A 23,809-nucleotide genomic window follows, 5' to 3' on the forward strand; every position below is an offset into this window, starting at 1 on the left:
ACCCCATCCCCAGTCAAGAAATAGAACTTTCCCAGTCACCCCAAAAGCCTCTCCAGTGTGCCTTGACCCAACTGACATCCTCCTTCCCTCCAAAAGTCACCACTATCCAAACTTTTATAGCAGTCGCTTCCTTGCATTTTATAGTTATATCACCCAAGTGTGTGTGCCTAGACATTATAAGTCACTCATCTTTGGTCTCTGGCAAGACTATAGGTAGTGTTGAGATTTTTGTTTTTTGTTTTTCGTTAGGAGGTACAAAAAGTCTGGTATTGTCTCTCTGAGATTTTATAGCTATTGGTGCTCATTGTCTAAATCCATTAATTCACTGGGGGGTTACACATGGTGACATATTCTAATCCTGTTATTTCTCTTTCATTTATTAGCTGAAATACTTTTATAAAGAGACACTTCCTCTCATCTACTATTTGGTCACACAGTGGTACAAATCATCTAAGAAATGATACAGTTTCTGTAGGAAAGATTGCATAAATGCTTATATTTTTCCCTTTAATAGTTTTTAAGGTAATGGATTGGTTCCCTATCGTCCTCTAAAGATGACCAGTTTAAACGTATTTGAAGGGTTTCAGTCCCTTTTTGTTATTATCCTTATGAAGTTCAGATTAACCCATTTTGGCCATGGGAATGTGTTTGCCCCCCTCCCTCTCCAGTAGTTTTCAATCGTTTCCTTGGTATCTTGTATGACGAGATGTTCCAAGGCTCATCTTGTATGTTTCCTGCCCCAGATCTGGCATCAGCTGCTTCTCTAAGAAGCCCTGGTTTCTTTTAGTAGGGAATGGTATTTTAATACCATGCAGTACTTGGTGCCTACAATCTGTATACCAAAGATGCTTATTTCCATGATCTAGGCCTTTTCAGAAGGAACCCTGATGACATAGTGGTTCAGTGCATGGCTGCTAACTGAAAGGTTGGTGGTTTGAACCCATCAGCCACTCTGTGGGACAAAGATGTGGCAGTCTGCTCCTGTAAAGATTACAGCCTTGGAAATACTATGGGGCAGTTCTACTCTGTCCTACAGGGTCACTATGAGTCAGAATTGACTCCATGGCAACAGGTGATGGGTCAAGGCCCTTTCAGTAGGCAGAATGAGGAAATGTGTGTATATATGTGTATGTGCATTTACTTAAAGATAAAAACCTCATGAGCTCACATTGATGCTTCCAGTTCAGATTCAGGACTACAAAGTTTTTTTTACTTAACCCCTTCTATATTGCACCTATTTCTCCTTCCATACTAAGAGTCCTGGTTCTCAAGGGTATGGGGGGATGATAAAAGTAGAATATCCTATAATTTTACTCATTTATTTTATCCCACAGTCTACTCACAATAGTCTCAGAATAAAATACTAGTACTACCACTACCAATATGATTATTGAAAACAGTTAAAATTTCTTTGTTTTTACATACGCTCTGTCCCAATTTTAAGAACCAAACCAAAACCCACTGCCGTCAAGTCGATTCTGGCTAATAGCAACTCCATAGGGTTCCCAAGGCTATAAATCTGTATAAAAGCAGACTGCCACATCTTTCTCCCACGGAGCCACTGGTGTTTTTGAACCGACGACCTTTCGGTTAGCAGTTGATTGCTTTAACCACTGTGCCACCAGGGCATCTTCATTTTAAGAACAGTGATACTATATTGTCAGAGCATGTAGCCATTACTCTCTCCCCGTTTAACCCTTATTTAGTCTTGATTCTACAAATTACTATATATTTAATTGTATTGCCAGTCCTTATGCCAGTGTCTCATGTTATTTAGGTTTTTCTGAAATTTATTCTCTAGAAGATTCCAGAGGAAGGACTCCCAAAAACAATATTCCTCAAGTTCTTTGTATGTTGATAAGTTTGTAGCTTTTATACTATAAAGTTAGTTTGGATGGTGTAAAAAGCCTTTGCTCATATTGTCTTTCCTTGAGGATCTTAGTTATTCTGTTTTCTTTTGACATAAACATTGCTGTGAAGATGTGATGATAATTTAATTTCTTTTATATCATATCTCACTTGTTCTTTTTGCTGAGAAGCCTGAAGGATCTGGGTCAATATTCTCCAGGATATATTTTCAAATGAATCACAGTTTTTATTTTAGGAAAATTTCTTGAATTAATAGTTTTATTATGGTTTCTTGAGTCAGCCTCTTTAATTTTCTCCCCCTTGCAGAAGACGCCAAGCCAATCTTCTTAAGGGAAAACAGCTTCTTCGTGAGGGTAAAGTCTCAGAAGCCAGAGAATGTTTTACCCGCTCAATCAATATCACACATGCGATGGCCCACAAAGTAATTAAAGTAAGCTGAGTAAGAAATGAAGCCTAAGTTACAAATGACTAAATTGATTTAAAACAGTTATAGGTTGTTTATTAGTGGGAGAGCAAGAAATTCAAGGCAGGAAACTTGGTGTAGCCTTAACCTCAAAGAAAGGGCAGGTATCAGAGAAGAAGGGATAGTATCTTTAGATAGAGGAGAGGTGTCCAGCAACCTCCCAGGGAGAAAGCCTAAGGAATAAGTGAGGCTCTCTTTTGAGATAAGTAATTTGGATAGCAGAACTTCATCGGGCATGTTGTTCCATAGAACAGAAGGGATAAATTCCTGGAGTTGGTCTCACCCCACTGTTATACAGTCTTCAGCTGAATGTACCCTTCGCTGTAGAGCAGCTGTCAGAGATCTGTGGGACCAGCCTCACTACTTCAGGAGCTCTACAGACTCCTATTCTCCTTGATCTGCTTAGAAGTTCCTTACCAGCCTCACTGTCAACATGCCCCACAATCCCAGCCCTCACCTTTCCCTTTTAGAGCCTGTTTTCAAACTGGTTGTTACACAGGTAATGATAAAGGTGGGGTCAACTTTTTCTAGCTCCTAGTACTGCTGTCCACTTCCCAAGCTAAAATAAGCACCAACATTCTTCTTTTGACTCTTTAGCAGGTGAACGTATTTTGCTTTTCTGGGTAGTAGGAGAGGATGGTATGCAGGAGAAGGTATGAAGAATAAGAGAAAAGTTGTGGTTCTGTGTTGTGTGCGGAAGTAGGGGAGAAACCCTGACTGGGAAAGGGTGAGAGTTAGAATCCTTGCTGGGCAAGAAAACAGCACAGATTACAATTTGTTGCCAAAACTGTTAGTCACAGGGTCTGGAAACCTCTTTCCCTGTTTCTTGCTTCTCAGAGCCTCTGCCGCAGGCCTGGGAGCCATGACCCTGATTTGGAACAAAGAAGGTTTTGTTCCAATTGCCTGGATTTTGAGACAAGGGATATGGTAGGGAGTGTTTTTAAAAGTATCTTCCTCTAGTGAGTTGGTTTAAATATAGTGGTTAGATTTTACAGTTTTATCAGCACAGTGTTATGCTTCATGTATTATAGTAAGTCAGATAGACTTTTATAAAAGCCAGACAGACAAACCTATTATCTTTATGGGGAAAATATATTGAAAGCTCCAGATGGCTGTCTTATATGCTTGTGGAACATAACCATTCTTAAGATGCACACTTTGTGTAATTCAAAATAATTAAGGTTTGTACCTTGTAGTTTTTTCTCCTCTTGAGTGTGTAGCAATATTCCTTTTCTCCAAATTCGTAAATTAATTTTTTTAGATTTCTCAGTGCTTATATGATTAGTATCAGTTCAGCATATACTAGGACTAAAAGTAGAAAAACTGTGTTTCAGAGGAAATGATTTCTGAAAATGATATTACATGTTGAGACTAGTAATAAAATAGGTTAGAGACAGGAGGCTGTTTAATGCTAACCAGGTGCTGTAGTAGATATTCACAGCGATCCTCTTACAGGCTGCTCGGTCGCAGGGAGTAGACTGTCTGGTGGCTCCATATGAAGCTGATGCGCAGTTGGCCTATCTTAACAAAGCTGGCATTGTACAAGCTATAATCACAGAGGACTCTGATCTCCTAGCCTTTGGCTGTAAGAAGGTACTTGACTGCAACTACACGTGTTACTTCTCTATGTAGATGGAAGCAGTGTAATTCAAGGAACTAAAAGTTTTTCTCCAGGAATAATTATGCTATTTATTTTATTTGACATCTGCTTTTACAATGTTGATAATTATTTAGAATAAAAAGAAAGGTTTTGTTGCTTGACATCTAGTATAATCAGGGCACGTTTTCAGAGTAAGTCCTTAAGGTGGGAGGGTTTTGTTGTTGCTCTTTCCAAAACTTTTAAGAGAATGTAGCTATTAGTCTTTTTAATGACGGTAACTTATATGCTTTACAATTTTCAGTGAGGTTAGGTAATTAACTAATTTATCCAATAATCGGATGCTGTGCAGTTATTTAGAGTTATGAATGAAACTAATGGAAAACGGTAAATTAATGGAGGGAAATTAAGATATAAAACTATAGGATGATGTTATTGTTAATATGTATATTTACATTAGCTGCACTTTCATAGATGGCTGCTGTTGTTGTTAGGTGCCGTTGAGTCAGTTCTGACTCATAGCGACCCTATAGGACAGAGTAGAACTGCCCCATAGGGTGTCCAAGGAGCAGCTGGTGGATTTGAACTGCTGACCTTTTGGTTGGCAGCTGTTCTCTTAATCACTATGCCACCAGGGCTCTACTAGAATGAGCTATATCAAAAAGTTATTGCTGGGTAACAGTGTTACGTGAAGAATTATGGTCAATTTGGGTTTTCTTCCTCCTGAATTTCTATGTTTTCCAAATTTTCTACAATGAACATGTATTATTTTAATAGTAAGAGAAAGGATTACTTTAAAAGTGTAAAGGTGGAAGGTAAGGAGAAAAAACTTTTTGTATGCATCACTGTTTGATTGTCATGACAACCCTGGATGTAGGTATGAAGAAGAGACTTGCAGAGAGGGCATTGCTTGTACCAGAGTCAGGAGAGTCGAATTTTTAGTCCTGTCTTCTGACTGACTGTATAACTTTGTTGAGTCGTATCTTATACTTCAATTTAATTTATTTGCAAAGTTGGTAATAATAAGCCTGCTTACCTATATCTCAGTGTTAATGATGAAGAACAAGGACATTTTTTTTTTTAATTATTACAGTGAATTCGATAATGAAAAATAAGAAATGGCCATTCAGGTATTGACAATTTTCCTTCCTTTTGAAGGTTATTTTAAAAATGGACCAGCTGGGAAATGGACTAGAAATTGATCAGGCTCGTCTGGGAATGTGCAGACAGCTTGGAGATGTGTTCACAGAAGAGAAGTTCCGTTATATGTGCATCCTCTCCGGCTGTGACTATCTCTCATCACTACGTGGTATAGGATTAGCAAAGGCATGCAAACTGCTAAGATTAGCTAATAATCCAGATATTGTAAAGGTAAGAGTGCTTTACCAAATTTTATATTCAATTTCTGAAGCATTTCTTTTTTTCTTTTTTTATTGTGCTTTAAGTGAAAGTTTATAGTTGAAGTTAGTTTCTCATACAAAAATTTATACACACATTGTTATGTGACCCTAGTTGCTCTCGCTATAATGTGACAGCACACTCCTCCTTTCTGCCCCAGATTTCCTGTGTCTATTCAACCAGCTCCTGTCCCTTTTTGCCTTCTCATCTCACCTCTGGACAGGAGCTGCCCATTTAGTCTCATGTATCTACTTGAGCTAAGAAGCACTCTCTTCACGAATATCATTTTATGTCTTATAGTCTAGTCTAATATTTTTCTGAAGAGTTGGCTTTGGGAATGGTTTCAGATCTGAGCTAACAGAGAGTTCAGGGGCCATGTCTCCAGGGTCCCTCCAGTCTCAGTCAGACCATTAAGTCTGGTCTTTTTACTAGAACTTGAGTTCTGCACTCCACTTTTCTCCTGCTCCGCCAGGGACTCTCTGTTGTGTTCTCTGTCAGGGCGGTCATTGGTGGCAGCCAAGCATCATCTACTCCTTCTAGTCTCAGGCTAATGGAGTCTGTGGTTTATGTAGCCCTTTCTGTCTCTTGGGCTAATATTTTCCTTGTTTCTTTGGTGTTCTTCATTCTCCTTTGCTCCCGCTGAGTTGGGACCAATTGATGCATCTTAGATGGCTGCTCGCTGGCTTTTAAGACCCCAGATGCCACTCACCAAAGTGGGATGCAGAACATCTTCTTGATAAACTTTATTATGCCAGTTGACCTAGATGTCCCCCGAAACCATGGTCCCCAGAGCCCCGCCCCTGCTACTCTGTCCCTCGTAGTGTTTGGTTGTACTCAGGAAACTTCTTAGCTTTGGTTTAGTCCAGTTGTGCTGACTTCCCCTGTACTGTGTGTTGTCCTTCCCTTCACTGAGATAATTCTTGTCTACTATCTAGTTAATGAATACCCTTCTCCCTCCCTCCCCACCCTCGTAACCATCAAAGAGTGTTTTCTTCTGTGTTTAAACCTTTTCTTGAGTCCTCATAACAGTGGTCTTATATAATATTTGTCCTTTTGCAACTGTCTAATTTCACTCGACAAAATGCCTTCCAGATCCATCCATGTTATGAGATGTTTCGTGGATTCATCATTGTTCTTTATCGTTGCATAGTATTCCATTATGTGAATATACCATAATTTGTTTATCCATTCATCCACTGATGGGCATCTAGGTTGTTTCCATCTTTTTGCTATTGTGAACAGTACTGCAGTGAACCTGGGTGTGCACAAAATCTATTCGCATGATGGTTCTTATTTCTCTAGGATATATTCCAGGGAGTGGGATTGCTGGATCGTATCTATTTCTAGCTTTTTTTAAGGAAGCACCAAATCAATTTTCAAAGTGGTTGTACCATTTTACATTCCCACCAGCAGTGTGTAAGTGTTCCAATCCCTCCACAACCTCTCCAACATTTATTATTTTGTGTTTTTTGGATTAATGCTAGACTTGTTGGGGTGAGATGGTATCTCATTATAGTTTTGATTTGCATTTCTCTAAAGGCTAATGATTGTGAGCATTTCCGCATGTGTCTGTTAGCTGCTTGAATGTCTTCTTTGGTGAAGTGCCTGTTCATATCCTTTACCCATTTTTTAACTAGGTTATTTGTCTTTTTGTTGTTGAGGTTTTGCAGTATCTTGTAGATTTTAGCAATTAGGTGCTTATTGGATTTGTCGTAGCCAAAAATTTTTTCCCAGTGTGTAGGTTGTCTTTTTACTCTTTTGGTGAAGTCTTTCGATGAGCATAAGTGTTTGATTTTTAGGAGCTCCCAGTTATCTAGTTTCTCTTCTGGTATTTATGCATTGTTAGTAGTATTTTGTATTCTGTTTATGCTGTGTATTAGGGCTCCTAGCATTGTCCCTATTTTTTCTTCCATGATCTTTATCATTTTAGAGTTGATATTTAGGTCTTTGATCCATTTTGAGTTAGCTTTTGTCCATAGTGTGAGGTATGGCTCTTGTTTCATTTTTTTGCTGATGGATATCCAATTATGCCAGCACCATTTGTTAAAGAGACTGTCTTTTCCCCAATTAGTGGACTCTGGGCCTTTGTCAAATATCAGTTGCTCATAGATAGATGAATTTATGTCTAGATTCTCAATTCTGTTCCGTTGGTCTATGTATCTGTTGTTGTACCAGTACCAGGCTGTTTTGACTACTGGTGGCTGTATAATAGGTTCTAAAATCAGGTAGTCTGAGGCCTCCCACTTTGTTCTTCTTCAATAGTGCTTTACTTATCCGAGTATGAAGTTGGTGATTTGTTTCTCCATCATTAAAAAATGCCATTGGAATTTGGATCGACATTGCATTGTATCTGTAGAACACTTTGGGTAGAATAGACATTTTCACAATGTTGAGTCTTCCTATCCATGAGCAAGGTATGTTTTTCCACTTGTGTAGGTCTCCTTTGGTTTCTTGCAGTAGTGTCTTATAGTTTTCTTTTTATAGGTCTTTTATGTCTCTGGTTAGGTTTATTCCTAAGTATTTTGTCTTTTGGGGGGCTATTATAAATGGTATTGATTTGGTGATTTTGTCTTCGAAGTTTTCTTTGTTGGTGTAGAGGAATCCAACTGATTTTTGTATGTTTATCTTGTATCCTGATACTTTGCTGAAATCTCCTATTAGTTCCAGTAGTTTTCTTGTGGATGCTTTGGGGTTTTCTGTGTATAAGATTATATCATCTGCAAATAGAGATACTTCCACTTCATCCTTACCAATTTGGATGCCCTTTTTTTCTTTTTCTAGCCTAATTGCTCTGGCTAGGACCTCAAGCACAGTGTTGAATAAGAGTGGTGATAAAGGGCATCCTTGTGTTAGGATTCCTTTGTGCTCCTAAAAGCTCTTTGTGGCAATAATTTTTGTTTATGTGGTTTATAGCTGTCGATATTTATCAAATCAGAAATGAATACAGGAAGAATTTAAATAGTTATTAATTCACTTAAAATTAGCTGTAATAAACCCATTATGCATTAACACAAATAGCATGTTTTTATTAAAAATAGCTATTCTCTAAAACATAAAATTTTTGAGGAGAGACATTGTTTTACATTTTTGCAAATATCTTTTATGTAGCTTGACAGAAAGCAGCTGGATTCTTATATCTACTTCCACATTCAGTCTAATATTATGTGTCATGTAGCCTCTGGAAAACTCCTGTACACTCCTAAAACACCATACATCATTGATCTAAAGTTTCTCTGATGTCTTTACCTTAAAAAAAAAAAAGACATCAAAGAAGCTAATTTTTCCTCTTTCAGTAGTTCTCCAAATGCCTTTATGGTTTTCAAAGCAGAAATCCCATTTTCTATTTCCGAGAATACAAAGCACGAATGCTCAGGCATAAGAGTATTGTAATACAATGAAAAGATCTCTAGAGTGGGAGAGGGGCAGAGCTGGGAATAGAGCAACCTGTCGTAACTAGCTTGTGACCCTAGGATCACATCAGTTTTCTGAGTGTTTACTTCCTCATCTGTGAATTTGATATGTAACATTTTGGACCCTTTCCAGCTTAACTACCCATGACTAACAGAAGTTAGATGTTGACTTAGTTTTAAAAATATCTAAGAATGTTTGCTTTGTTTAATTCTTAGATTTTGTATGTTGTTTTTTGCTTTCTGCGTGGATGAGACTTGGAGGGAGAATAAAGTGTCTTAAAGTTAACACTTAGGAACATGCACTTGATGTATAACTGAGCTTTAGATTCTTTGGCTTAATAATAGAAAAACCAAAGAAAATATTAATTATAGAGATTTAAATGTTTAAGTGATATAACATGGTTATGTTTGCTGGTAGGGTTTTTTAATAGAAATGAAAGCAATTGATTTTTTCTGTCCCTCCTCATTTTCCTCTAATATTCCTCTAAATTGATCTATCTTGAGGATAATAGGTTCCCTATTCTTCAGTTACAGATAACTCATAAGTATTCTTTTGCATCCATTGCTAGGTTATCAAGAAAATTGGGCATTATCTCAAGATGAACATAACAGTACCAGAGGATTACATCAAAGGCTTTATTCGAGCCAACAATACCTTCCTTTATCAGCTGGTTTTTGATCCCATCAAAAGGAAACTCGTTCCTCTCAATGCCTATGAAGATGACATTGATCCTGAAACACTAAGCTATGCTGGATGGTATCCTTTCTGAACCATATTTTTATGGTGATATTTTTTAGTGAGACATTGAGTGAAAAGCTTGCATATTGTTTTTTGCTTTCATTTTTCTGTAATAAAATCTACATTTTGTTCATTTTAATTAACATGCTACTGAAAATTTAGAGCAGCTTTTTGTTTCCAAACCCGAGGATCATTGGTTAGAGTATGCTAATTATCGTTAGATTGACTTGACAGAAACCCTGCATGGGGTTTATCCCTTACAGCACACATTCCAAAGGGGCCTCTTGAGAGAACCCCTTGTGACAAGTGATCTTGATTTAGCAGGAAGAGCTTTCTGGGTATGTGTGCACCAGGAGAGGATGCTTTTCCACAGCCACTGGCCATGCCTACCCAGGCTGATCAGAATTCGGAGTCACTGAGTTGTGACTTTCCACCTCCTTGAAAGGCAGTAAGTGATGATTTGGGACTTTGCTTCAGAAAACAGCCAACTCCTGCAGTGGCAAATAGGGACTAATCAACTATGCCTGTGGTTTTGGTAATGCTGATAGTATAAAGTGAGTAAGATCCACTTAAGTTATAAACTTGAAGATTTTCTGTAGAAAATATTTTTCTGTCTTAATACAGTATCATTTTGTTTGGCTGTTAATAAAGGCATTTTTCCTTAATCTTACTAACTTAGGTATGTTGATGATTCTGTAGCTCTTCAAATAGCACTTGGAAATAAAGACATAAATACTTTTGAGCAGATCGATGACTACAATCCAGACACTGCTACGGTAACTTTTTAATGACTGTGTTTATTAAACAGCGCATTTAAGATCTGTGCCAGGGCCTGTCATTAATTAAAGGCGGTCATATTGAATATGTGAGCTACGAACAAGGATGTTATGGATTACTAAAATAGCAATCCTCCATGAGCCCAAATCCTGGTCAGATCTTTCTCATAGGGAAATTTTCTATAGGAAGTATTAATTTTACACAAAACCACTGAATTCCTTCCATTTATCTAAAATTTATTTTCAGTCTGGTTTTCTACTCACCAATTTCTCTTTTTTCAAAAAACAATCAACGGGGATCTAATGCCGTGAGCCGTATACTGCTCACACTGTTTTTTTATTTTATACCCGTTCCCTCAATTATTCTTAATTACCTTTCTTGTTAATTCTCAGTAAGTGTCACCTTGTTTGTTTATCTTATCCTTACTTTAAGTGAAAGATTACATTCCAAGTTCAGGTGAGATTTTTGTCAGGTAGGATTCATGCCCCACGTACCAACATTTTTTGGTACTTTAGCTATCCTGCTCTATTAGTGTGTCGTTGACATCCTCTTAGCAAATCATACATTGTAATTGTGAATAACTTACAATGACCTTTAAAAATGATTGCTTACCAATATTAACTGGCAATAAGCACTTTCTCAGAGAAAGTTTTATGCAAGACTCAGTGTAGCCCAAAGAGTAGCCTTCTGTTTCTCTGTATTATCCACCAGTGACGGTAGCACGTACAGGTCTGACAGAAACTACAGTGAGACCTGTGAGAGCCGGAACTCGACGAGACAGCCTTGTTTTTCCGGGTCTCGCAAGTTTTCCGCCTCTGACAGGGTTCAGTCTTAACACTTTTCTATCCGTCCCTATTAGTGGAAAATATTTGAGTTTTCCTTCTCTGGCATATTTCCACCTCACACACATTCCAGCTTTTGCTAATTTTACTGTAGTATTTTGTGTCTTTGATTGATTTGGTTTGAACTCAACCAATTCCTAGAGATGGGATAGTTGGTTACTTTAAATACATAATCTTATCGTTTTAACTTTCAGGTGCATGTAAAGGGTACATAAATGATTATTTAGAGGCTTACTGCCAGGTAACTATTAAGCTAATTAATATTCTGTATTGAAATAATGCCCAAATTATAAAAATATGGTTTTTCTTCTGGTCACATTTCTTCAGTTCCAGTCTCTTTTCTTGCTCTGCTCATCTTAGGAAGATTTATTTTTTTATTTCTTAGAAATGAGCTAACAAGGTTTTTTGACCCTCATTAGAAGAGAAACAGACCTAGGACTGCATGATGACACACTTAATGGGAAAGTGTATGACCAGCAAAGTGGAAAATCTTATTATAGGACAGATACCTTATTTTTATGCAAATAACCAGCACCTTCTACTTTGTTTGCCAACCACCCCCTCCCCTCACGAGGTATTTTCATAAAGCGCCATTGTACCAATTTTTTACATGTTTCTGTAAAAAAAATTAGCATAGAGCACTTATAAAAATACCTCGCAAAGGGGGGCAAGTTTGGCAAAGTAGAAGGTGTTGGTTATTTGCATGAACATACGGTATTTCATTAAAAACTAATCTTTTTAGGGGTAATTTAATGTATTTGAATCAACTTGACAGCAGTGGGTTTTGGTTTAATATATTTACAGTAGTCCCCCCTCATCCACGGGGGGGATATGTGCCAAGACCTCCCATGGATGCCTGAAACCAAGGTAGTACCAAACCCTATATATTCTATGATTTGTCCTATGCATACATACCTATGATGAAGTTTAATTTATAAATTAGGCACAGTAATAGAGGAACAACAATAACTAATAACAAAGAACAATTTTAACAATATATTGTAATAAAAGTTATGTGAATGATGGAGCAGGACAGCATGAGATTTCATCATGCTACGTACTCATCAACATACCTGGGGTGACCGTGGGTAACTGAAACTGTGGATGGCGGGGCTACTGTACTTAAAATTTATGTTGATACAAAGGCAAATAAATGGACTGTTTTCCTCTTCAAGTAACGTTTTTTTCTTTTACTGTTTTAGCCTGCCAAATCAAGAAGTCATAGTTGGAATGACAAAACATGTCAAAAGTCATCTAATGTGAATAGCATTTGGCATAGGAATTATTGTCCTGGACTTGAGCTGGATATTGTTTCAAAGGCTACACCATTGAAGGAAAATCCAAGTACTGTGGGCATTGAACAAGTGATTAGTACTAAAATGTTAAATCTTCCAAAGAAGTTATCTGTTATAAAAAGACCAAGAAGTGGTATGTATTTTGTTTTTGTGAAATACTAGTGAGTATTGGTCACATCTAAGAAATCTGTGCCAAACCCAAGGTCACTAAGATTTTCTTCTGTGTTTTCTTCTAGAACTCTTTAGTTTTAGCTCTTACTTTTAGACCTATGATTCATTTCAAATTAATTTTTTACATGGTGTGAGGTAAGGTTCAAGGTTCACTTTTGTATATGGTAATCCAGTTGTTTTAGTATCATTTGTTAAAAAGATTATCCTTTTCCCGTTGAATTGCCTTGGCATATTTGCCAAAAATCAGTTGACCATAAATAATGTGCATCTATTTCTGGAGTCTGTTATTCTGTACCATTGATCTCTTTGCCTATACCTTTATAAAGCCACAGTGTCTCAACTACTGTAGCTTGATAGTAAATCTCAAAATCAGGTACTGTGAGTCCCCTTAGTTTGTTCTTTTTAAAACTTTTTTTGGCTATTCTATGTTCTTTGCATTTTCATATACATTTTAAAATCAACTTGACAATTTTTACTAAAAAATCCTGCTGCATTTTGATTGGGATTTAGTTGAATCTTTAGATCAATTTGGGTAGAACTGACATCTTAACAATATTAAGTTTTCTCATCCACTTACTTAAGTGTACTTTCATTTAAGTCTTCAGAAATACTCTGTAGTTTTCATTGCACAGGTCTTGCATATCTATCGTTACATTTATCCCTAGGTATTTCATGTTTTTATACTATTGTAAGTGATATATATTTATTTTGATTCCTAATTGTTTTTTGCTAGTATATAGAAATACAATTAGTTTTATATGTTGTATATTGACCTTATATTCTTTCACCTTGCTAAATTCACTTGTTCTAGTAACTCTTGTAGATTCCCTACAATTTTCTCTGTAGACCACCATGTCATCTGTAAATAAAGACAGTGTTACTTCTCCTTTTCCAATCTAGATGCCTTTTATTTCTTTTTCTTGCCACTAGAACCTCAAGTACAGTATTGAACAGAAGTGCTAAAATGGAAAACTAGGTATTAGGACAAGGTATGACTTTTTTTCACCGTAAAAGATGTTTAGAAGTGGAAAGAATAATTTTACAGTATCTGTTCCTTCTCACTTACTTCTCTCCCTCAGACATCTATATGAATGAAAAGCTAACAAAAGAAACCAAACAAAGCCGTTTGTGAACTTTTAGTTTATGCTTTATTTTTTAAATTTAGGTAAACATTATACCTGCTTGACAAGAATGTCCTGATTCCTATGAACCTAAATCTTTTTCATGATAACGTCCCTGAACCATTGTTTCTTCATCTGATATAGGAATGATTTTGCCTGTTTCACAAGTTTTTGTGTATGTTATATAAGATAATTATAGAATCACTTGGAACATAGTATACTGTACATTTTAGTTCCTTCCCTTCTGCTATCAAGACAGCCTATTCTTTTTATGTAGAGAGCTCATTATCACCAAGTTCTCATGTCAGACTATGTCTGCTTTCTTAAAACTTTTCACTTACCAGTGAATTTTGTCTCCTAGGTACACACACAAACAGAAAAACAAAACCAAAAAACAGAGTAGGATTAACCCCACTTTTATGTGGCAGCCCTTTATATATAGATAAAGCAGCCATTATGACCCTCCTAAATTTCTTCTTTTCCATGCTAAATATCCCTTATCTGTCCAGGTTGTGCTTTGCATATAAACCAGTTTTTTTTAATAATTGTGTAACTATTACAGTGAATAAGATTGTTGAGATGTGGTCTTGTTACCACAGACTGCAGTAAATATTTAGAATTGTGGCACTATCTCAGTCTTTCATCCAGAGACTATGCTTTAATCGTTGCAAACTAAAATTGTGTTAGTGTTTATTAGCAATCTTGTCATTTTGCTGGCTTTTACTTAGTTTATAATCAAAGTTTGCCAGTTGCTGTTAACAAAAAAAAAACGAAAACCCATTGTTGTCAAGTTGATTGTATCATTTAGCTCTTCTGTGTCTTTGTTGAGCTTCTTTCTGGATGTTCTGTCCTTCACCGAAAGTGGCATGTTGAAGTCTCCTACTACTATTGTGGAGCTGTCTATCCCTCTCTTCAGAGCTGTTGGAGTTTGTTTTATGTATTTTGGAACCCTGTTGTTGGGTGCATAAGTATTTATTATAGTTATGTCCTCCTGGTGTATTGACCCTTTAATCATTATATAGTGCCCTTCCTTATCTTTTGTGGTGGATTTTACTTTAAAGTCTATTTTGTCAGAGATTAATATTGCCACTCCTGCTCTTTTTTGAGTGTTGTTTGCTTGATATATTTTTTTCCATCCTTTGAGTTTTAGCCTGTTTGTGTCTTTAAGTCTAAGGTGTGTCTCTTGTAGGCAGCATATAGATGGATCATGCTTTTTTATCCAATCTGCCATTCTCCATCTCTTTATTGGTGCATTAAGTCCGTTTACATTCAGCGTAATTATTGAGAGGTATGAGTTTGGTGCTGTCATCCTGATATCTCTTTTTGTGTGTTGTTCACAGTTTCTTTGTTCTCCTCAATTTTCTGTGCTGAGTTGTTTTTCTTTATGTATTTTTTTTTTTTTTCATCTTTTTCTTTGTTGTAGATTTTGTGTTTGCTGGGTCTTTATGTTTTTCTACTTTTTTATTTTGATTTGTAGGATTGTTAGATTCCTTTGTGGTTACCTTAATATTTACCCCTAATTTTCTAAGTTTATACCAGTCTTTTATTACTTTATATCACCTTAACTTCCCCTCCATATAGAAAATCAATGTCTCTCTTTTTTAAGTCCCTCTTTTTTTGTTTTAATATTATCCTTTTTTTTTATATATTGATATCTGTTTCCCTATTTTCAATGTTTTAGCTTTGATGTAATTTTGATTTCCGTATCTGAGTCAATATCTGGTTGCTCTGTCCTGTGTTCTAGTCTTGCGTTGTTAGCTGGTGTTATTGATTATCTAACCGTAGGACTCCCTTTAGTATTTCTTGTAATTTTGGTTTGTTTTTGCAAATTCCCTGAACTTCTGTTTATCTGGAAATGCCCTAATTCCGCCATCATATTTAAGAGACAGTTTTGCTGGATATATAACTCTTGGCTGACAGTTATTTTTCTTCAAGGCTTTAAATATGTCATCCCATTGCCTTCTAGCCTGCATGGTTTCTGCTGAGTAGTCCGAGCTTATTCTAATTGACTGTCCTTTGTAGATGACTTTCCTTTTATCCCTAGCTGCTCTTAAAATTCTCTCTTTATCTTTGGTTTTGGTAAGTTTGATTATAATATGTCTTGGTGACCTTCTTTTGGGATCTACCTTATGTGGGGTTTGATGAGCATCTTGCATAGATATCTTCTCATCTTTCATGATATCAGGGAAGTTTTCTGTCAATAAATCTTCAATAATTTTCTCTGTATTTTCTGTTATCCCCCCCGTTCTGGTACTCCAATTACTCGTAGGTTATTTCTCTTGATAGAGTCCCACATGACTCTTAGAGTTTCTTCATTCTTTTTAATTCTTTCATCTGATTTTTCCTCAAATAAGTTGGCGTCAAGAGCTTTATCTTCAATGTCACTAATTCTAACTTCTACTGCCTCAGTTCTCCTCCTATGACTTTCTATTGAGTTGTCTAATTCTGAAATTTTATTGTTAATCTTCTGGATTTCTGTTTGCTGTCTCTCTATGGATTCTTGCAGCCTATTAAATTTGGCATTATGTTCTTGAATAATTTAAGTTCTGCCACTACTGTGTCTGTATGTTCCCTGGCTATTTCTGCCTTCTGTTGAATTTCCTTTCTTATTTCTAGAAGAGTTCTGTATACTAATCTTTTGTATTCTGCCTCTGGTAATTCCAAGAAGTTCTCTTCCTCCAGAGAATTTATTGATTCTTTATTTTGGGAGCTTGCTGAAGCCATCATGGACTGCCTCTTTATGTGACTTGATATTGACTTGTCTCCAAGCCATCAATAATTATAATTTTATTTTGTGTTTCCTTAGTGAGACCTAGCTTCTTATTTTGTTTTGTTTTGATATGCCCAAATAGGCTGCTTGTGTGCACTGGTTTGATTTTTGACAGCTTTTGATCTCTAATGTCCTGTCACCAGGTAGTTAGTTCTGAAACTAAGTATGTGCACACAGGAGTCCGTAAAATTTTCCTATATGGGATCAGCTCGGGTGTTCAGGCAGTTGGTCACCAAGTGTGTGATGCAGGCTCTCACCCCAAGTCCTAGAGAGGCATGGGTGATTGGTGCAGGCACTGGACTCTGACTGTGGTAGGCGATCACACGCTGAGCCAGGCAGGGGGCTGACGGCTGCCCCTGAGAGTCTGAAAGGAAAGCGTGTCCCTATTCTCTAGGGTGAGTAGGTAGGTCAGTTTTGCAGCCGGGCTAAGAGCACCCCACTCTGTTGGCTGTAAAGACTCGAGGGCACCACCTTTTCTTGAACTTCTGTAGCAGGTGACTAGGCACTTTAGGAGCTACCACCAGTCCTCAAGACCCTGCTGCAGATCGATAAAAGTGCCTACTTGAGGGGCAGGGCTGTTTCGAGGGTCACAAATCTCCCAAATCACAGCTGAAGCAGTTGAAGTTAAACTTCAGATGTTTGCCCTGTTGTACTGTAGCAGTGAGGGCTAACGCTGTTGAGATCAGTCCCCACAAGTCTATACAGGGGTGTAAGGCACTCCGTGCCTGCAGACCCCTGATTTCTGTGGCCAGCAAAGGAGCTGTGCCGACCCTGTGTTCCTAGCCTAGGGGAGCCAGCAGCTTATTTGTTCCCTCTCCAAGGCCAGGAGAATGGGTCAGGGCGCCTTTTGGGATCTACTTCCAGCCCAGCGGACTCCCAGTGCAGAGCGTGGAGGGAGGAGGTGAAAGGGAGAGGGGTTTTCCCCAAATCCGGTGCAGAGCGTGGAGGGAGGAGGTAAAAAGGAGAGAGGTTTTTCCCAAATCCGGTGCAGAGTGCAGAGGGAGGAGGTAAAAGGGAGAGAGGTTTTTCCCAAATGGGCTTTTTTTTTTTTTAATTGCTGCGAAAGGGTGCACGCATGTTCCTATCCTAGCCTCTTGGGAGCTGCGCTTTACTGGTTCGGAGTGTCCAAGCAGAATCTCTGCTGCCGGGTCTCTCTCAATGTGGAAACTGCTTCCCAAGCGCGTGCACAGTATAGCTGTTTGCCTGCTTCACCGCGGACCGGCATGGTTGTGGCTTTGCAGTTTCACCGCCATGGCTGTAGCCCTCCTCACCTCTTTTAAACAATCTTCCTCTCCGGTACGACTCAGATGGATTTCTTAACCTTGCCTTGTTCAGGGCTGCCAGATGTTCACATAGAATCGTATCACTTGTTTTTCCAGATCTTTGTTGTAAGAGGGATATAAGAAGCGTCTAACTACTCCACCATGTTGACCACGCCTCCCCATTGTTGTCAAGTTGATTCCGACTTATAGCGACCCTATAGGACATAGTAGAACTTCCCTGTAGGGTTTCCAAGGAGGGCCTGGTGGGTTCGTACTGCCGACCTTTTGGTTAGCAGTCATAGCTCTTAACCACTACACCACCGGGGTTTATGAGTTGCTGTTAAGCCAGGTACAATTATATTTTTTAAATGTGAGTTACGTTATCCCTATCGAGGTAATCTTACTCATTTTAGTCCATTGTTCTGCCTATTTTTGTTTTTTCTTCTTTGAATCTGTACAGAAGCAGACTACTGCATCTTCTGAGGAGTGGCTGGTGGGTTCAAACTACCAACCTTTCAATTAGCAGCTGAGCACTTAACCTCTGCACCACCAGGGCTCCTTATAGATAACTATGTCACCAGGAAATTTGAGAACTTTCCATAGCACGGCTCCCTGTGTCTTAACATTGTGGTAAAAATGTGTTTAGCTGAATCAGAGCAAGTACAGCAATCCAGAGCACTACCCTAGAGACAGACCTCGTTTCAGACTACCAGTCGCCAGCAGTCTTTGTGGGCCGTTCAACTTGCTGCAAATCCATGTAACTGATACACAGTAGAGCTTTCTCTACACTGTCCACTAGGATAATATGAGTGGCACTGACATATCTTGCTGAATTCAAGATATGCTAGATGTGTGGAACTCCCCTGAGTAGCTAGGCTAACAACCTTATCACAAAAAGAAAATGAGGTTAGTCTGGTGTGGCTTGTTCTTGCTGAAGTCTTGCTGGGAATCCTAGAATGCTTTTTTCTTCTCTAAAGGCTCACAGTTCTCTATATAATAAACAGATTTAGACTTTTGCCAGGGATCAAAATCAAGTTTACTGATCTATAGCTTTTTAGAAGTCTAGCATTTTAAAAATCTGTAGCATCATCTTCTTGTCTCTATATTCTGATACCTTGACCATCTTACTGGCTTCTTAAAGTTCAGAGTAGTGTGCACTTAGGAGTCCCTGGGTAATGTAAATGGTTAATGCCCTCAGCTGGTAACTGAAAGGTTGGTGGTTCAAGTCCGCCCAGAGGCTCCTTGGAAGAGAGCTGGCGATCTACTTCCCAAAAATCAGTGATTAAAAACAATGTGGAGCATAGTTCTACTCTGACACACACAAGGTGACCGTGAGTCAGGGTCCACTCTACAACAACTAGTTACTGGTAGTGTGTACTTAACCTCCATGGAATGGGAGCTATTTGGATTCTGAGAATTGGTTGAACTAATTTAAAGCTATCCCTTCTCTATGTCCTCGTCTATCTCAGGCTTTAACTGTGTGTATTCTATAGTGTTTAGATTCTTTCTAATACCACAGATTGCATTTAACACACAGCAGTCTTCTAGGACCCCATAGCTAGGTAGTGGAGGATCAGCACTAGAGCACAAATTACTTTTGACAACACAACAATCACATATACTTCAAAACTAACACGTAGATGGTTTGTATAGCTGCTGCTTTGGGGAACATTTTTTAAATTAATTATACATTTACATGTAAGTTGCCTCTAAAAAAATTTTTTTACATTCAAAACTAAAACCTTAGTATAATGAGTAAATATAAAAGCCATATAGAATTAATTGATTATGCCCTGAAGATTTGGTTTGGATTATGTCATAAAATTGTGCAAATAATTGACATTAAATCTTAACTAATATGTGTAATTCTAAAACACAATTGAGGCAGTTTGAATCATCCTCGTATTTCCTCTTGTGGAGCATAATTAAAAAAATAATAAATCATTTTTAGAACCATAGATTATAAACTGTGACGTTCAGACAAAATCTCCAGCTACGAATGAAACGAAGATTTACAGATAATTTTGTTTTTATTTAGAAGAGCTGTCAGAAGATGATCTATTGAGTCAGTATTCTCTTTCATGTACAAAGAAGACCAGGAAAGATAACTGTGAAGGTGATAAATCACTGAACTCTTCTGAAGTGTCCATGCCTGACCTGATAGATGGAACTGCTGGGAAAAAAAGCACTCCGCCTAGGACAAGAAATAAATTTGCAGCATTTTTACAGAGAAAAAATGAAGAAAATGGTGCAGTTGTGGTTCCAGGGACCAGAAGCAGGTATAGTCATATATACAGGATGTTGTTTGTCTGTTGTATTATGTACTATACTGATGTTTATTTTAATTATCTTGAATAAACAATGAATCTAGTGGGTTGGGTGTCAACTTTTTTAGTCTCTTTGAGAGCTAAATACAATTTTGCAAAGTATTTTTAGAAATATATTCAAATGCGAATGACTTCAGAGTTCTAATATTAATTGAAAACCCAATACTAGGTGCTATGGTCACAAAAATGAGAAAGACATAGTCTCTGTTCTTGAGAAGCTCATAGTCTACTTAGGCAAGTTAGGTACATAAACAAAATATTTTGATATAGTGTGGTGAATGCAGTGATACAAGTATACATAAGGTGTTTCAAGGGCTTAAAGGGGCGTCTGATGCCAGGGCAGTGGTTACAGAGGGTGAGAGAGAAGAGTGTCAGATGCTGCTACTTAGGTTTAAGTGACTAATGGGGTGAAGCAGACAAAGAACAGAGCCAAGCACCTTCTCAGTAGAGTCAAACAGCTTGACCAAAGGCATGGGTGTGGGGGACACTACTTGCTGTTGATCGTTGCTATTATTATCATTACTGCCACAGTGCGAGTTGGGGAAAGGTAAATGATGAGCGAGCAGAAATAAGCTGGAGGTGAGTTCATGGTAAGCTTGTATGCCGAGCTGAGAAACTTTGAGTCTTTTCTTTAGAGGTGATGGAAAATGTTTAGAGGGTTTTAATCAGGGGAGAGTTATGATTAGATTGCTGTTTTAGATGGACAACTCTGAGTGCCCTGTGATGAATGGATTTGAGAGGCCCAAAAGTGGCTGTTGCCATAGTCCAGGCGAGCAATGATGAGATGTTGATGAGTCAGTATAACTTAGCAGTTGACAATTTGGACTTGAGTCAGGCCATGTGGATTTGAATGCTGTCCTGTCCACTCATTAGATGCTTGACTTGGGCAAGTTAACTTCTAGGTGCTTCAATTTCCTCATTTTAAAAAATGAGGATAATCATTGTAACAGCCTCAGGGTTGTTGAAAGGATTAAATTTAGTTACTATAAGTTAAGTGCCTAAAACAGTGCCTGACATGATAAACATGCAATAAATAGCAATTATTTTATTGTCTTTGGATAGCGATGCCACCATGTGAAACAGGGATATTAAGTGTCAGAAGTTATTCAGGCATGATAGAGTAACTCTAAGAAAAAGAACACTTACCAGCCCTATATTCCTCTAGAAGACTTAGAATGGATTTGTATGTATATGTTTCAAGTTTAATAAATCAGTCTGCAGCTAAGTTTTGTCTCACCATGATAATGGGAATGGGCATGAATGAATGAACCACTGAAACTCTAAGCCTCACTTTAGGTGACGTTTCAAACCGTTTTCCCATCAAGTCTTTTCTAAGAAGCATTCACAACACAAGGAGCCCTGGCGGCACAAGTGGTTAAGCAGCTAGGCTGTGAACTAACCCAACAGCCACTCCACGGGAGAAAGATGTGGCAGTCTGCTTCCATAAAGATTTCCAAAAAAACCCATAATCAAGTCGATTCCAAATCATAGTGACCCTATAAGACAGAGGAGAACTGCCCCATAGGGATTCCAGGGAGCAACTGGTAGATTTGAATTGCAGACCTCTTGGTTGGCAGTCAAGTTCTTAACCCCATAGGGTTTCCAAGGCTGTAATCTTTACAGGGAGCTCTGGTGGCGCAGTGGTTAAGAGCTTGATAAAATATCCCAAGTGTAAGGCTATACCCAGCTGCTTTAGGTAGCTTACCTAGATACATCACTAGTAAATTGTTCAGAGAGTATATGAAGACATGGCTGCAGGAAGTACATTTTTTCTCCATCAGCTTCCTTTGAAATAATAATTGGGAGTAAGTGTTTGACTTAAAATTTTCTGGCCTGGGTTATATGGCAACATCTAATAATAACTAAATATTATTAAATTAGTTTTCTTAGCTAGTTTTCAAAGTTCTTTTACATATTCCCTTATTTCTCACAACAGTATTTGAGATATACAGGTTTGGTGTTATTTTCTCTATTTGGGGGGTTAAGAGATTGAGGCTCTGAGAGGTTAAGAAACTTTCCCAGAGTCATACAGGTAGTACTGGTGATAGGAGAAGTTCCTGGTCAGAAGCGATGTGGAGTGAAAACAGCACATGATCTTGTCGACCTGGATTTGAATTCTGCTCTGTCATCTTATTAGCTGAGTGATCTTTCACACGCTATTTAACTTTCCTGAACCTGTTTCTTTATCTGTAAAATGTGGATGAGCAGACACAGAAGGCTGTTGTGAAGATTAATAGACTTATGTATATCAGGCACTCAGTACAGTGCTTGGCCGCTGACATATATTCAGGTATGCATTACCACCTCATTCTTTTTTAATATAATGCAACTAAAAGGAGCTGTTAAATATGCGAAAAATTGTCCCCATCTTTTTTTTGTTTGTTTTTTTGGAAGTGGTTTTCCATCTTTATTGTATGGATACTTATTTTAGAAACATACCAGTTAATCAGTTAAGTAATACTATAGACTCATTGCAAAGGAGGAGCCATCAAATTGGAAGAGTTCTGGGTTTGAATTCTGTTCTCTAGCTGATTAATTTTATGACCCTGGGCATTGTCATTATAACTTCTCTTTTCCCATGAAATAATACATGGAAGAATGTTTGGCCTCTAAAAAGAAATGAGTATGAGCATGAGAGAGATTACTGTTTATTTAAAAATCAGTTATATGATTGGGTCTAGGAGCTAATGGTTTCTGTTCAGTGAAAAGCTTAGTAAGGCCTTCCCTTCCATGTATTGCTTCTTACCCTGTACCCACAAAACGTATCTGGGGAGTTTGATGAAAGGACAGAGGGGACTTTTACTCTTTAATATCGACTTGGCGGCAATGACTCTGGTTTTTGCTTTTAGTGTTTAGTAAATTTTCTGTTTATCATCTTGGATTGAACTAATGTGTATTATTAGGAAAGTAAATTCTCTTTAACTTTCATTTTTATCTGATCATGTAATCTAAGCCTTTTTTTTTAAACCTAAATACTCCTGGAATAAACCTTGCTAATAGTGATACTGATCTTTCTGACATTTGTATTGAAATGTTTTTAAGTGATTTTTTTTTAAAGCTGATAAACTGAAAAAAGTAATACCTCTTTATAATACAGAATTTTATAGCTGGTTTGAAAGTTTTAACCTCAATATTTAAAATAGTGTAGAAGTTTATCGGGTATGTAACAAGCTAGTAGTAGCATTAGTGTACTGGGCTACTAAAAGGTCCCACATGCTCTGATACTAGCAATAAAACTAAGAATTAAATGGCTAATTTCTTTCTTGCTATAAATATGAGACAAGAGTTATAAATAAATAGCCCTTTCTGTTGCATATTTTCTTATCTGTTCAAATATTTCACTACCAGCCATGTGTCAGTCACCATCCTAGATACTGTGGAGGATACAAAGACATAAGAAACAGTACCTGCCTCAAGTGGCTTATATTCTGTTTGGGAGTTAAAAGGGTTTGGGGAATGAACATTATATAATGATTAAGTATAGGTAAAACACACAAGCTTCAAATGCGTATGTGTATAAATAACTGCTTCTGTTCCTGAGTGGAAACCCCAGGTTCTTGCTTGGTATGACTCGTATTGGCCAATAAACAAGAGACTGAGATGGGAGAACAGGAAAGGCACCTTTATTTTGTTGTACAAGGAAAAGGAATGTCTTGGCAGCAGCACTTCTAGATAACCAAAAACCAAACCCGTTGCCATCGAATCGATTCTGTCTCATAGTGACCCTATAGATAGTCCTGTCTACAAATTGATTGTATGAATAATGTT

General features: G+C 37.7%; 1 protein-coding gene across 1 annotated transcript in view; it reads left to right on the forward strand.

Moving 5' to 3' along the window:
- Positions 1 to 23,809, forward strand: part of EXO1 (exonuclease 1) — a 41,834-nt gene that overhangs the window by 8,000 nt on the left and 10,025 nt on the right. Inside the window, exons 4-10 of the mRNA XM_004375855.2 lie at positions 2,176 to 2,299; positions 3,788 to 3,925; positions 5,088 to 5,300; positions 9,307 to 9,494; positions 10,156 to 10,252; positions 12,298 to 12,523; positions 19,753 to 19,993. Of these exons, the coding sequence (XP_004375912.1) occupies positions 2,176 to 2,299; positions 3,788 to 3,925; positions 5,088 to 5,300; positions 9,307 to 9,494; positions 10,156 to 10,252; positions 12,298 to 12,523; positions 19,753 to 19,993 (1,227 nt within the window). The remainder of the gene's footprint in view (positions 1 to 2,175; positions 2,300 to 3,787; positions 3,926 to 5,087; positions 5,301 to 9,306; positions 9,495 to 10,155; positions 10,253 to 12,297; positions 12,524 to 19,752; positions 19,994 to 23,809) is intronic.

The sequence above is a fragment of the Trichechus manatus genome, unplaced genomic scaffold, assembly GCF_000243295.1.
Source record: "Trichechus manatus latirostris isolate Lorelei unplaced genomic scaffold, TriManLat1.0 scaffold00039, whole genome shotgun sequence".
Lineage (NCBI taxonomy): Eukaryota > Metazoa > Chordata > Mammalia > Sirenia > Trichechidae > Trichechus > Trichechus manatus.